The 15536-nt window shown below is 47.1% G+C and overlaps 1 protein-coding gene across 22 annotated transcripts in view; it reads left to right on the plus strand.

Moving 5' to 3' along the window:
• Window positions 1-15536, plus strand: part of MACF1 (microtubule actin crosslinking factor 1) — a 251868-nt gene that overhangs the window by 209006 nt on the left and 27326 nt on the right. For 19 of the 22 annotated variants that reach the window (XM_034753976.1, XM_034753961.1, XM_034753972.1 and 16 more), the window contains 19 exons: window positions 338-457; window positions 3167-3274; window positions 3674-3892; window positions 4965-5168; window positions 6015-6023; window positions 7229-7460; window positions 8406-8632; window positions 9676-9798; window positions 9904-10005; window positions 10519-10620; window positions 10735-10908; window positions 11024-11179; window positions 11336-11533; window positions 12224-12352; window positions 12937-13110; window positions 14010-14165; window positions 14324-14530; window positions 14674-14793; window positions 15090-15259. In XM_034753976.1, coding sequence (XP_034609867.1) covers window positions 338-457; window positions 3167-3274; window positions 3674-3892; window positions 4965-5168; window positions 6015-6023; window positions 7229-7460; window positions 8406-8632; window positions 9676-9798; window positions 9904-10005; window positions 10519-10620; window positions 10735-10908; window positions 11024-11179; window positions 11336-11533; window positions 12224-12352; window positions 12937-13110; window positions 14010-14165; window positions 14324-14530; window positions 14674-14793; window positions 15090-15259 — 2930 coding nt within the window. The remainder of the gene's footprint in view (window positions 1-337; window positions 458-3166; window positions 3275-3673; window positions 3893-4964; window positions 5169-6014; window positions 6024-7228; window positions 7461-8405; window positions 8633-9675; window positions 9799-9903; window positions 10006-10518; window positions 10621-10734; window positions 10909-11023; window positions 11180-11335; window positions 11534-12223; window positions 12353-12936; window positions 13111-14009; window positions 14166-14323; window positions 14531-14673; window positions 14794-15089; window positions 15260-15536) is intronic. The other 3 variants (XM_034753977.1, XM_034753971.1, XM_034753969.1) reach the window with 1 other exon arrangement.

The following is a 15536-nucleotide window of genomic DNA, read 5'->3' on the forward strand; positions in this document are numbered from 1 at the left end:
GTTGTTTTTCCGTGTCTTTCTTTGTACGTATGTGACTGCATCTCATTGGCTGGCTGTATCTTCCTTGGGATTGCTTTGTCCTTGTGTAGCACCAGGCCTGCTGGGTCTGTGCCTATCACCTTTGCACATTGCTGTGCATTTCCCTTGTTCCAGTTGTGAGTCCACATTGCTGCCTGTAGTATGGAGATATGTATCTATGAGACCATTGTCCATGTGTGTATCGCTGTGTGTGTGTCGCTGTTGCTGGCGTGTTGGTTTGTGCATCTGTGTCAATGCTGTCCTTGCTCTGTGTGTGTCGCTAACTTGTTGCGCTCGGTCTCCTCTCCCTGTTCGCTAGTATGAGCAAGCTGCTGATGCAGAATTAGCCTGGGTTGCTGAGACCAAACGGAAATTGATGGCACTTGGTCCAATTCGTCTGGAGCAAGACCAGACAACAGCCCAGCTGCAGGTCCAAAAGGTACGTGCAATATGCATGCACTACTTTTGCTTGTTGGGTGAAAGGATGGGCAAGACCTTGCTTGTTGTCTGGAGCAGCGGGGAGAAGAAAATTGCTCCTTGAATAGAGGTGATGAGTGAAGTGGAACAGCTAATTGGTATGTCAGGGTGATATTAATTCATTTGCCTGGAGTAGGGCAAATCATTGATCGTGTAGGAGAGGGAAGGTGGTAATTTATTAGCTCAGACTGAGCTGGGGGTGGCTGAGATGAGCTAGAGTAGGACAGGTAAAGCTCAGACATTGGGGTGAAGGGATGGAGAGTTTATTGGTTAGGGCACAGCACGATCTTTCTCTAGGGAGGCACGTTACTTTTATAGAGCTGAGACTCGACCTGTCCAGAGAACAGCAATTCAGCTGGGTTTTTAAGTCATAGAGATACTGAGGTGGTGAGTTAAGAATGATCCCTCCAGGACAAGAGATGCCTGAATTTTCAAGATACCACAAGAGCTGCATGTTTAAAACGTGGCTGAATTAGACAAACAACTCTTCATATATAAAGGTACCTAGCCCTCTAACTGCGGGCCTGCCAGCACTCCAGCTCCACTTCAGGCTAATTTTCAGTTGTTTAGACATCCATGTTTTTAGATGTCTTAGAAGCTATGATATTCCACACATTTTCTTCACTGCTTTATTAGATTTCCTTGTCACCCACCTGAAATCATAGCTCTAATTAGTCTGTGTAGGTGTATGTAGCCCAGTTTCCTTCCACTGTTTTGCTAGCAAACATTTTCTCACCTTAACATGGAACAGGTTTTTTCCTTTTGCACGTTCTCGGATCTAGCTTAGCCTCCGGGAGTGACTTCCTGTGAAACAGTGATGTTCGGCGTCCGGATGCTGTTGCATTAATAGCAGTTATTACTGGATTTGATACCATGTACTGTAAATTTTACATGGTCAGTCTGGTGCCAGCTCACACCCCTGAGCTGTGAGTTCAGAGTGTTTCGACATTTTAGTAACCACTTGGTTTTCGGTGCCCAACATTAAAAATCATGGTTAGATCATGGTGGCTTCTAAGCTTCTGACAACACACAAGTCAGTTTGAGGCTTCTAGCATAGACCTAACCACCCGGGCAGTCTGTCTGAATGTCGTGAAAAACTGCAAAGTTAATGTCATTAGAGAAGAGTGAACTTCGAATCATGAGGCTACCTGTAAATATTTTAGATCTGCATATCACTGACTTCCCTTCAGTGGAAAATCATCTTTGGTGTCCTTGTTTCCCTCCTGGTGGCCATAATTGGGGCAAAAACATACTGGATTTTGTATCGTTGATAAGAGCTGGCCAATACAACACAATTGAGGTCACACAAAGATTGCAAAGGAAAAAAGACTTGATGGATAAATAAGCTAATAACAGCTGCCTCGGGTGTAGCTTTGAATAAAGAGTTTAGTATCCTTTCCCGGGCTTGACAGCAATAGAAATAGAAAGTCTCATCGGCTTTTGCAAAAAAAAAAAAAAACAAAAAAAAGGAAAGAAAAAATAATTACTGTTGTCATAAAGAGAGGAAGTGAACCATCACATGTGAAGTTACATCGAGCTAAGCTTGGCTTTCAGCGATTGTGGGTCTATTGTTAATCATGTGGCCCCTTGGAATATAAATGATAGTTGTACGACAGCACCTTTCATCAACAGTCTTGTCTCAAAGTGCTTTAAATGTATGAAATGTAATTCAGCCTCACAACACCCTTGTGAAGTGGGTCAGTAGTAGGAGGGGTGAACACATTATCTAGTATCTCACTGCAGGTGGGGAAACTGAGGGACAGATCTGGGGAAATGACTTGCCTAAAGTCACACAGCAAATTGGTGACAGAACTTGGAATCACAGGCACCAACTTCTTTCTGCGCTGGTGGGTGCTCGTGCCCCCAGCCCCGCCCCAACTCCACCCCTACCCCCAAAGTCTCCGCCCCTCCCTGCCCCTATTGGACCCCTCCCCAAATCCCTGCCCCAGCCCCACCTCCTTCCCCAAGCATGCTGCGTTCCCCCCTTGTCCCCCCTCCCTCCCAGGCTTGCCGTTTTGCAGCGCAAGCGCTGTGAGGGAGGGGGGAGAAGCAGGACGCGGCAGTGCACTCAGGGGAGGGGGAGGAGGCGGAGGTGGGCGGGGGAGGGGCGGAGCTGCCAGTGGGCGCAGAGCACCCACCAATTTTTCTCTGTTGGTGCTCCAGCCCTGGAGCTCCCACGGAGTTGGTGCCTATGCTTGGAATAGTTCCCTGGTAGTAGGGTGCAAAGGTTGGTCTATTGCTACTGGTTCTGTCGCCATCTTGGAGTTTCTGTGTAAGGAGTGAGGCACTGCTGGGTTCATGCACAGTAAAAATGAACTTGCTGTGTGAGCTGCTCCAAGTCTGAACCAGTCTCTAATTTCCACTGGCTTTTCCCAGGCTTCTGAAAAAGATGTTAATTTATTAAGAGTGAAATTCCAAAACACAGTTGAGAAGAAAACGCAGTAATCTGCAGGTGAAGTCAGATTACGCGGATGTCACAGGATATTTGACTGAGTGTTTACAGTCTCTGATTTACTGGACCACCTGGTGGTCATTTTCACCAGTCATCTCACCACTTTGGGAGCGTTTCTGAAATCCATTCCCTCCAGTACAAGCACTGTGGGAAGACAAGAAGTTTTGCGGCTTGAAGAGAATTCAGATTTTTCTCATTCTGAACGTTTCCTTCCTACAGGCTTTCTCCATAGACATCATTCGACACAAAGACTCTATGGATGAGCTGTTCAGCCAGCGTAATGAGATCTTTGGCACATGTGGAGAAGAACAGAAAGCTTTGCTACAGGTATATCCATGTCTTTGATACACGTAGACCTCATGAGAGAGAGTCTTACACAGCAGTTATCCTGGCAAGTAATGGATTCAGCACAGGAGGGAGAAAAGCAGCATGCACATTTCCTACATCCGTCTATTTCCTTGTATCTTTCTCCTTGATTTAAAATTATTCCATCTCTAATCATGCCAATCAATAATTCCCATGGGAGTCGCTTCCCATTTATTCACTTTTTAGTTTTGTTGCAGTGTTTATAAGGGGAAAGTTATAGGGATCTCAGATACCATTTTGGTTGGCGTTACAGCGTGCAGTCGTGGGACTCCGCCGTTTCCGTTCACAGCATGCGGCTGGCTCGTTTTCTCTGCCCTTGCAACCGTCACCAACCCCACGCCCTCCTCCTGTTCCCTCTAGGAGAAAACGGAATCGCTTGTCAAGCAGTATGATGCCGTTAGCCAGCTCAACTCAGAGCGCTACGCGTGCTTAGAGCGTGCACAGGTCTTGGTGAACCAGTTCTGGGAGACGTATGAAGAGCTCAACCCGTGGATTGAAGAAACACAGGCACTTATCGCACAGTTACCCCCTCCAGCTATTGATTATGAGCAGCTCAAACAGCAGCAAGAGGATATGAGGGTAAGGAAGAGAGGTTTTTATTTGCATCATTTGCACCATGTAGAATGGATTCCGCCCTCTGTATAAAATGGAGGCTTCACACTAAAAGGGCCGATGAATAAGGCTAAGATTTTGTGACGGGTATTTTAAGTCCCAAAGAGTCATGGGCAATAACCAAAAATTCACGGAAGCCAGTGGCCTGTCCTTGACTTATTAAAAATAACTATGATGAAATAGGGAAAGAATTGGGTCCAGCACCCATCGCTGCTGCGGGCTCCAAGGTTCCCCCCCACCCACGGTGGCTGAGAGCACGGGGTCCCCCCTGCCGTCGGCAGCAGCTTGGAGCTGTGGGATCTGCCCGTGGTGGCTGGGAGCTGCAGGATCATCTGTGCTGGCTGGGAGCTGCGGGACCCACCTGCGACAGCAGCTGGCAGGGGCACCCCTGCCGGCGGCAGCTGGGAGCTGCAGGGGTTCTCTCTGACTGCAGTAGCTGGGAGTTGCAGGGAGGCCCCTCCAGCTGACAGCTCCAACTCCACTGCATCGGGGCTGAAGCGAAAATGTCACGGGGGTCTCTGGAAGTCACAGATTCCATGACTTCCATGACCTCCGTAACAAAACCTTAGCCTTACCGATGAGCGTAGTTTGGAGACCAGTAGGTGGCAGGCAGCTATCTAAGCTCTCCAATTTTTGGAGTTTCCACCTGTCTATCACAGTGACACCTGTGGAAATCTAATCCAGATCAGGTATTTGTCACACCCCTAAGAGTTTGTATTTTAAATAGAAATTCTGAATGTAAACCCATGGGAGATTGATCGTCTTTATATTTGTCCTCTGGGTGTAATGATGCCATGGGGGGGGGAGGTTGCTTAAAAGAACAGATGTGCAAAGAAAGAGCAGCTCTTTATCAGAGTTATCACCTTGGGGGGTGAGAATATCAGCTCTCTTGTGGGGGCGGGGATGGTTTGAAGGTGGGGAAATACTGCCGAGGTCAGTGGGAAAGCCTTCCCGAGGTCTAAGAGATGCCCAGGAAATCAGTGGCATGACGTAAATACGCTGTGAATTTGAATGCACATCTATTTTTTCCATCCTGTAGCAACTAAGAGAGTCTATAGCGGAACACAAGCCCCATATTGACAAGCTGCTGAAAATCGGACCGCAGCTGAAGGAGCTCAACCCCGAGGAAGGGGCGATGGTGCAGGAGAAATATTTGACCGCCGAGGCCATGTATGCCAGAATTAAAGAGGAGGTGCGCCAGCGAGCGCTGGCATTAGATGAGGCTGTTTCACAATCCACTCAGGTACGTTTCTCCTTGCTCACAAAGAAGCCGCAGTTTTGTGTTCGTGTTTATCACAGCTCCCTGGGGACGGCGGGCGCTGAAGTTTACTTCTGTACCGTTTCTTATAACTAAAACCCCATGACTGTTCAGCTCTGTTCTAGGAAGCCATTTGCTGGCAGGCTGGTGCGTAGTGGGTTGATCTGCCTAGTGCTTGCCTGTTCAGGGGCGTGTGGGAAGGCTGGTGCTGATAGATTTGCAAAAGCGGTACAGAAAGAGATTGAATCCTGATGTAAACAGGGTAATAAATGTTTACAGCCTTAATAATGTTCCTCATTAAAAGGGCTTTTTGGCATCTGCCCATGATGGACGGGTCTGGCGAGGCTGTGAGTAGCGCTTAGAGAACTGGTTCTTGTTCCTGATAAGCAGGAAACTACTGTATGGATAATGAACAGCTACATGGGAGAGTTAATCATCTTCCCTTGTATATAGGCTCTGTGGAGGAGCCCTAAAAGGGAAGAACTATGTGAAAGGAAGGGCAGAGATTGTACAAATTGAAGTGGAGAAAGGATGTGAAGAACTTCTGTTGCATGTAACTGGGATTAGCGTTTGTAGCTATGTTTCACTTCAGCTAATATTTACTGTAGCACAGTTTTGTCCTCACGTCTGGGTTATTTATTCCTGCGTTGTTTAGTCACTTCTCTTGGTTTGCACTTGTATTAACTCCAAGTTTTTCCCCCCCACACACACCTTCCGTCTCATCTCTCACTCACATTGTGGAATGTGTTATCTTTGTGTGTTGCTGCCTGTTCCTGTCTTCCCCACATGGTCCCATTTCATTGTTGTGTTGACCGCGCCCCGCCATTGCAGATCGCAGAGGTAAGCCTCACCACGTTAGCTGTTCGTTTACATTCTCATTCTTCGGGCTAGATGAGTCTAATTCATTTGATACCCAGATTTCTACTGTATTATATCTCTGTATGCAGTTCAATAGAACCTGCTAGGAACAAACTCAGACACAGTGAAATTCCGTTTCGGTTGGAGAATTAAAGTCCTTAACTCTTTCCTTTTGTTGCAATGTGCAAATTGAAGTTCCACTTTATAGTGAGCTTCTGCTTAGAATTCAAGTGTTCTGTAGGGAAGAAACCATTTTACTATCAAAGGGATCTACGCTGAAGCATGTTCTCCCTTAGCGGGCGTGACTGGTTGGTTCACCCACGTTTGTTAGTTTTAAGACAGTCTAGTGACAGTAGAGTTTGCACCTAGAATCTATTTCCTTTTTCTCTGCCATTATAATGTGAAACTCAGCGGAAACAAGAGGCGCTCTTATTGTGTGAGAGTAGCAAGTCCAGTTCCGTGGGCAGACATCTAGTTCTAATAACTTTCCCTTATTGCCCTTCATTCTGTCTTGTAAACACTAGATTATCTTTAATGCTAACTTGAACAATGCCAAATCTCCTTCCTTTATCGGTAAGATCAGCCAAAGCAACGGCAGAAACCCGAATCCCAAGCAGCACAGCGTCCCATTCTCTCTTCTTTCCCATACACACGTGCTTTCCACCAGGTGGTTGCAGTCGAGTTGGGAGTTGAGATGGTTTCTGTGCCAGGCTCCCCTGAGCTGAGGCCCCTGTGGAGCCAAACACACACAGGTTACAGCTAATGTGTTGGCACATGGATCAGGACTAGTGTGACTGAGCCCTTTGGAGGGAAGGGGATGTCATGTTCCTATGCCCATTCTGTGGCACCGCCCTTTGGAGGGAAGGGGATGTCAGTCCAAGTTGAATTTTGTGGGTTTGGGTACAATAACAAGCTGCTGCTGCATTTGGTTTGCGGTTTCCTGTGCCCTCTCTGTAGGCTTCGCTAACTGCAAACTCCTGCGACCACCGCAGAATGCAGTTGTTAGCGACAAAACCAGTGACAAACATCAAATTGGAGGCTGCAGGTGTAATGGGCATTCTAGGAAACATTAATTCTCTTTAACCAAAGAGAGCACTTTGCCTGCTCTTAACACTATGCTGCATACATTGGAGTAATTCAGTACCGTACAGTCCTCTAACCTGCCTGATGGACTTGCCTTTGTTCAGTTCCACGATAAGATCGAGCCTATGCTGGAGACGCTGGAGAACCTTTCCTCCCGCCTGCGCATGCCGCCCGTGATCCCAGCCGAAGTTGATAAAATCAGGGAGTGCATCAGTGAAAACAAAAATTCCACCATGGAGCTGGAAAAACTGCAGCCAACCTTCGAGGCGCTGAAACGCCGTGGGGAAGAGCTGATCGGGCGATCGCAGGGGGCAGACAAGGACCTGGCAGCCAAAGGTATCACATGGAGGTGCCGGAGACGTCTCACGTCTGCTCAGAGAGGCAGTTTGTTATATTTAGCGTATCTAGGATGGCAAGTTTCTCTCATAACCACAATGTATCTTGTTTATCGGGAGACTGGTATTGATAAAGCAATAAGGAGCATTTGACTGCTCAGTGATGGGTCCAAATCCAGCCCAGTTCAGAGGGAACTGCAGACTGTTACCCCGTGACAGCTCTCGGGGGGGAGTCTATTCCCAGTGAATTGGTTTCAATTCAGGCCTTGAAGGGGGGCGGAAATGTCCACATCCCAAAACCACCAATACGATTGGCACCTTTGTTGGCAGTCTTGGGCGCGAGCCCAAGGACTGAATGAGCATAGGAGAGGTGGTCAGGTGTGGGGCGAGCACGTGGGCAGGCTTGTAACTGTTCTCTGGATACATAAAGGCTTTATATCTGTATCTTGGTGTTTGTCACATCTTCATCCAGCTTCTTTCTAAGTTTGTATTTCTGGCACTCTTGGCCATTTTAATTCTTACCCCGGGGTAAGACTACACGTCAAAAAAAGCCCCCACAGCAGCGAGTCTCGGCGACCAGGTTGACAGGTTCAGGCTCCCACTACGGCGCTAAATATAGCCGGGCAAACGTTGGGGGTTAGGCTGGTGCTCGGACTCTGAAACCCACCCCCCCTCCTCGGGCTTCAGAGCCAGAGCGCCAGCATGAGCCTGAACATCACCACGGCTGTGGGAATCCCCATCGTCCGAAGCCTGAGTCTGCAGGTCTGGGCTCTGAGACTCAATGCTGCAGGTTGTGGAGGGGTTTTTTTTGCTGTGTAGACAAACCCTTAGACCTTTCTCATCGTAACATTTGTATGCAGATGCTTTAATTAGTAACTGGAGATTGCTGGTCAGAACAGGGTAAGAATAAAGAGTCCTGACTCATTGTTTTTTCCCCTCCCTCCAGAAATCCAGGATAAACTGAATCAGATGGTGTTTTTCTGGGAAGACATCAAGGCTCAGGCAGAGGGACGTGAAAGTAAGTTCCTCGATGTCCTGGAGCTCGCAGAGAAATTCTGGTACGAAATGGCAACCCTCCTGACTACTGTCAAAGAGACGCAGGATATTGTTCACGACCTGGAGAGCCCAGGCATTGACCCATCAATCATCAAGCAGCAGGTGGAGGCAGCAGAGGTGAGGACTGTGGTCGAGTCATTCCACATAGGCCCCGGCGGTGCTACAGCTTGTAACCATGTTTGGGTCTCAAATGAAGATATGGCCAAATGTTGTTGTACCCCAGTTTTGTGAGCACCCGACATGGTTACAAATCATGCTGTCGTTTTATTTAGAAACCATGGGAGAGCCATGATTTGGTGGGGATGAGGGAGAGTATTTTAAGATATTGTTTTGTTTCAAGTGGAAAAAATAATGGTCTTTACCAGAGATTGAAACAGTGCAAAGATCATCTGAGCTGCAACTACGTTGGGGAAAACGCTTGTCAAGCAAGCGTTCAGAGCTGTCCGCCACTCTGTTTAGCGCATAATTGTTCCCATGGTTCTGCTCCCAATGTGGGCTGGATCTGTCTAGATTGTGAGATGCAGGTTACATTCCAGTTAGACTGAAGGCTACTATAGAATAAAATGATAATAGTGGATGGACAGCAACACTCATCTCTATTTGGAATCACGTGGTAGGGTCCATTTTGGATGTTTGCATAGTTTGACTCAGGGTGGTTGTTTTTTTTTAAATATGTATACATCTCACCCCGGCGTACTTTTATGTGCCACTCCCATTTTATAACTAGTCTGACTTTGGTTTAGAAATGCTGGCTCTCTGACAGCCTTTTAATTCCTGGTTTCGTAAAACACTCTGAAAACTATATAACTTGCAGATAGGGTCACCATCTTTCCAGCTCAGACAAATGCAGAGGCGGTTTTTACCTTGTTTTTCCCATCTGCTTGCAAATGGTGACGGCATCCCATGCATCAGACAATGTACGAAGTGTGGATTGGACTCAGTTACTGTGGTAGATAATGAAAACACATACCTGCTTCTTAATGTGATGCACACCTGTTGGGTTGAGGACTAATTAGTCTCAGTCTTCAACCAAAATGCAAAACATTAGCCGGTGTAATCTCTGTAGTCTAGCTCCCACTGCATGCACCATCAAATGGAGTTTTGGAATAGCATTTACTAAACAAACCTATTTTTTAATTCATTGCACTCTCTGAATATAGACGATCAAAGAGGAAACTGATGGTGTGCATGAAGAACTGGAGTTCATTCGTGTGCTTGGAGCTGAATTGATTATGGCCTGTGGTGAAACTGAGAAACCAGAAGTGAAGAAAAGCATTGATGAGGTAGGAAAACCAGCAGTTCAGAAGTCCGGTAAAAGCCATGTGAAAGGCCGCGTTGGCTCAGATGGAATAGTCTACTGAATTTGGGGGCAATCCTTTGTTTTGCAGATGAACAATGCATGGGAAAACCTAAACAAAACCTGGAAGGAGAGGCTAGAGAAACTCGAGGAGGCCATGCAGTCTGCTGTGCAGTATCAGGATACGCTGCAGGTGAGGCAGCTGTTGGTGGTTATTTGTACTGTGTGGACCAGCAGCCCATTGTGCTAGGCGCTGCGTGAGCACAGAACAAAAAGATAGTCACTGCCCCAAAGAGCTGACAATCTAAGTTAGGCCCCATGTACAATGACCCGCTGAAAGCAGAGCATTCAATCAGCATTTCTTCTGCTTCTCTGGTGACAATTTGAAATTGACCCGGCCTGCCTTCGCCCTCTCAAATAGTTATACGTTTTGGGGTGGGGGCGGCAAGGGATGGGGGAAATGTGCCTGATCCTAGTCTGCTGCGTATGCTGCGGTCGGTGGAAGGAAGGAGGTCACTAAGCAGTGGGCTTGTGGAACATGAAAACTACCCATCGGTTTGCCTTGAAAGAGAAGCTCTATTGATTAGTCCAAGGATCGCACAGGCTGCCCCCAAACTCTGCTGATGGCCTGTGGAGCGGGTGTGGCGTGCCTTGTCCAATGATCATGGAGGTTTGATTTTCCTAATTGTGTATGTGTTCCTCTTAGGCAATGTTTGATTGGCTGGATAACACTGTGATTAAGCTGTGCAACATGCCACCTGTCGGCACTGACCTCAACACTGTTAAGGAACAGCTGAACGAGATGAAGGTAAGCGTGCTACATTTGACCCCGTTCTCCAGGGCTCGGTCTGTGTTGGAGGCAGAGTTCTGCAGTTTGTTTGATTTTTTTTGTTTGTTTGTTTCCCCTTCCATGCTTTGGCAGGAGTTTAAAATGGAGGTTTACCAGCAGCAGATTGAAATGGAGAAGCTTAATCACCAAGGCGAACTGATGCTAAAAAAAGCGACGGATGAGACAGACAGAGACATCATCAGGGAACCGCTGACAGAGCTGAAACATCTCTGGGAGAACTTGGGCGAGAAGATTGCTCACAGACAGGTATGGAGAGGGTGGGCTGCCAAAACCCAGGGCTGAAAATAAACCTAAGTCGTCAGCATCGTCCTCCTCTTCCTGCTCCCTCCTGATTAACATTTTCTTTGTTACCTTTGAACAGCACAAGTTAGAAACTGCTCTGCTGGCGCTTGGTCAGTTCCAGCATGCGTTAGCAGAACTGATGGCCTGGCTGACCCATACGGAAGAGTTGTTAGATGCGCAAAAACCAATCAATGGTGACCCAAGGGTCATTGAAGTAGAACTTGCCAAACACCACGTACGTACTCTGTGTTCTGCCTTTTTATCTGGCCTTAAAGGGGACGATGGCTCCCGGGAAGTTATTTGCATTGATTTGTTTCCTTGGGATAGTGCTGGAGTTAGCAGAACATTTTAGAGGAGTGTGTCTTGACGTTACCCAATCCACCCTGTGCAGGTGCTGAAGAATGATGTGTTGGCTCACCAAGCAACTGTGGAGACAGTAAATAAAGCCGGCAATGAGCTCCTGGAATCCAGTGCGGGAGACGACGCAAGCAGCCTGCGGAACCGGCTGGAGAAATTGAATTCCTGCTGGGAGTCTGTCCTGCAAAAAACGGAGGAGAGGGAGCAGCAGCTGCAGTCAACGCTTCAGCAGGTCGGTGAGCTTGTTCTGGAGACGGAAATGTTCATGCTTGCAGAAGAGATCCGCAGAGGGTGTCCGAGTTGGCTTGGTGTCTTTTTCCAGGGTGAAGGGTAGAGGAGGTAATGTATAGTCTTGTCTTCACTGCTAGAAAAGGTGGTGCTACCTCAGGGTAAGTAACTCATGTGAGCTGTCCCAAGATGACAGGGCTCTTTAGTTTTATCTCGAGGTAAACTAGGTGAGGACACCACTATGCCCCCACCTGGGATTAACCTCGCCTCGTTTACCTCATGATGGAACTATAAAGTACCTCGTCTTTGCTGTCTTTTGACCTTAGGATAACTCACATGTATTAGTTACCTCACCCCCACTCCAGTGAAAAGGACACCTTTTTCAGCCACGAAGACTGGGCCATAGACGGGAGGCACAAACGGTCTGTAAATAGCATGTTACTTCTTTCCAAACCAAAGATGCGTTCGTTCCGAGGGGAAGTCCTGCTCTTTCAGACTACCCTTTTCTCTCTGAGAACTCAGCTCTGTGTGTGAACTTGCTGAAATGGTTGAATTGTTGAAAAAAAATTGACAATATTTTTAGTGCCTTTTTAAAACTCTTCTCTGGCTCCTCATCCACCAGTGTTAAACCTGAAAGCCAGGCAATGGTTGCTGCTGTCATCCGATCCCTGGCTGATTTTGTGTTCCTTAACAGGCCCAGGGTTTCCATGGCGAGATTGAAGACTTCCTCCTCTGGCTAACAAGAATGGAGAGCCAACTGTCTGCATCAAAGCCCACAGGAGGTTTGCCAGAAACTGCCCGTGAACAACTCAATGCCCATATGGTAAAGATTTCAAATGCCTCTAATTCAACTAACTTCTCTCTGAAATGTCAGCATAGAAACATGTCTGTGCCGCATGGTGTAGTCCAGTGGTTCTCAAACTTCTGTACTGGTGCCCCCTTTCACACAGCAAGCCCCTGTGTGCGACCCCCTTCATAAATTAAAAACACTTTTTAACATATTTAACACTATTATAAATGCTGGAGGCAAAGCGGGGTTTGGGGTGAAGGCTGACAGCTCGCGACCCCCCCCATGTAATAACCTCGTGACCCCCTGCGGGGTCCCAACCCTCAGTCTGAGAACCCCTGGTGTAGTCTAATGGGGAATGGGATGCGTGTTTCTTTTGCCACTTCTCTCTCCAGGGTTACAGAGGACCATTAGGTTTGCAGATGATGGCTATGGACAGAATTTCCCACTATCTTAATGAATGAACTGCTTACCTCTACTGACAGCATGATGATAAATATCACACTGTCAATTTGCTGTGTGTCCTAACCCCAGTGTCTCCACAAACTTGGAGTCTAGGGAACTGCAAATCCCCGATACAGTCTCTCTGTCTCTAATATTTCGATGGTGGTTTGGTGTAGGAGCTGTATGCCCAACTCAAAGCCAACGAAGAGGTCTACAGTCAGCTGTTGGCCAAGGGGCGATTGATCCTGCTAAGCCGCGATGACTCTGGCTCTGGCTCAAAGACGGAGCAGAGCGTCACGCTGTTGGAACAGAAATGGAACTTGGTCAGCACCAAGATGGAGGAGAGGAAGGTAAAGTTTTGAGTCAAAATATGATCCGTGTTTACTATGAAAGACATGGCTTGGAAGTTAAATGCCATTAGTTCCCTGCTGTCTCCAGAACACAGGTTTATTGCAATAAGCCGAATCAGCAATGTGCTTCAGACACCCAAGATCAGAGCTTTTAGATCAGTTCTTTTAGATAATTTCTCTCCTGATTACATATGCTTAGCATGCCTTCTGACATAGGTATCATCAGTGATGTCTGACATCAAAGTGTTAACTGTATGGCTAGTTACCAGTGCAGGGTAAATCTTAAAGAGAAAATGAAAGTACAATGAAATGTGAGTGAACATAAGAGAGAGGCTGTTATACAAGAAATAAAAGAAGATATGAAGAGCATTATCCAGTTCTGAAAAGCAAAGATACGCTGCTTCTTCTTAAGAGACAACAGGCCAAATTCTCTTCTGACCTAATTCCATTGCGCTGGTACTTCGGTCAGCGATAAATTCTCACATAAAATGAGAGAAACTGGCCTCTACCCAGGCTGAATTTCTGGCTCTGCAGCTGTCACCACTGAAGTGTCGTCTCCCTTCCGCGGAACAGCTTCTCTCATGGAGGCTTGTTTCCTAGGAAGCTCTGATGGCGACACAGCCACTTGTGTGTTGATTATCGAACCGTCTCCTCTTTCATGTACAATTCCTGTCCATGTGTTTCAGAAGAAACTAATTCTGACACAGCCACTTTCACTGAAATCTCCTCTGCTTGGTAAACAAGTCATGTTCTTTGCTTGAACTGATGAGTTCCCATTAGAGAGCTCATTTCATCTTAGAGTACAATACATGTCTTTGTCTGCAAAGTCTCACATTGTGAACTTGGTCCTCTCTTTGTGTTTCCTCCCCCCTTCCCCCCATCCCCTTATTAAAATGCAGTCGAAGCTGGAAGACGCTCTCAACCAGGCAACAGAGTTCCAGAATTCCCTACAGGACTTCATTAACTGGCTGACCCTAGCAGAGCAGAGTTTAAACATTGCCCCTCCACCCAGCCTTATCCTAAATACCGTGCTGTCTCAGATCGATGAACACAAGGTAACCTTGGGGAGCTGGAGTTTTGTGTCTCACTCTGTTTCTGTTTTACAAAGCAAAAGTTGGTTGCAAGCCATGCTCAGTGCTTTCTGCGTATGGGAGAAACTCGGAGACCTTTCCATGTCTTTTCTTTAAGTGAGAGTAAATCTCCGTTACTCCAGGTGTTTGCCAATGAAGTCAACGCTCACCGGGACCGGATCATTGAGCTGGATCAAACAGGGAACCAGCTGAAGTTCCTCAGTCAAAAGCAAGATGTGGTTTTGATAAAGAACCTGCTGGTCAGTGTCCAGTCCCGCTGGGAGAAAGTCGTCCAGCGTTCCGTGGATAGAGGCCGAGCTCTTGACGATGCAAGAAAACGGGCTAAACAGGTGAGGGAGGTGAAAATGGTTGTCGAGGACCCGGCGATATTGCTTATCCTCTAGCTTTCAGAACCTAAGTGTCTCAAGCCTTCAGAAGGCTGGAAGACACAAACCTCAAGTTGTAACTGCTCTCCCCTTTTGTGCAATTTCAGTTCCACGAAGCTTGGAAAAAGCTGGTTGATTGGCTGGAAGATGCAGAGAACCACCTGGACTCTGAGTTGGAGATTTCCAATGATCCAGACAAAATCAAACTGCAGCTCTCCAAGCACAAGGTAGAGGGTTTGTTTTCATGCCAGCTGAGATGAATGCCCTCAAGTGTGGGTTAGTTGGACGGGAAGAGAAACCACCTCTCAGTCAAAGCAGTGCAACACAGTCACTTTTCTACAATCTGAGGGGAGAGATGATCCAGTCAGAGGAACAGCATACTCCACGCTTTAGTTGAATGTTACAGTAGCATAGTTACAAAGTTGTACACGAGAGGCATTTATCCCACTAAGCTATTCACTCACAAGTTTTTATGCATTCTAAAGACGTTTCCTTTGTGCCCTTCTCTGGTTGTAAAACTCAGGAGTTCCAAAAGACCCTCGGTGGAAAACAGCCTGTTTACGACACCACGATCCGGACGGGCAGAGCCCTCAAGGAAAAAGCTGTGTTGCCAGATGACACTCAGAAACTGGACAACCTCCTTGGAGAAGTGCGGGACAAGTGGGACACAGTCTGCGGAAAATCTGTGGAAAGGTGAGAGGAACATTTGTTGCAACGGTGAAGGACCAGAGATGGGATGATCCTGTGAAGTTTGATTTATATCACACGCTGTAAACGTGCTGTTGAGAATATGGATGTAGGCCTCAGAGCAGAGATGATGCCAGGCACGGCATCCGAAATGGAAACTGAATGTCCAGCCAGACCTCCGTAAGGAGATCGATCCAGGTGATGCTTAATCTACAAGGAGGCTTTGTCTTTCGGGGATTTGCCATGATGATGATAACATCAGAAAGATGAGCAGAAAAAGAAA

This window comes from Trachemys scripta, chromosome 20, assembly GCF_013100865.1.
Source record: "Trachemys scripta elegans isolate TJP31775 chromosome 20, CAS_Tse_1.0, whole genome shotgun sequence".
Lineage (NCBI taxonomy): Eukaryota > Metazoa > Chordata > Testudines > Emydidae > Trachemys > Trachemys scripta.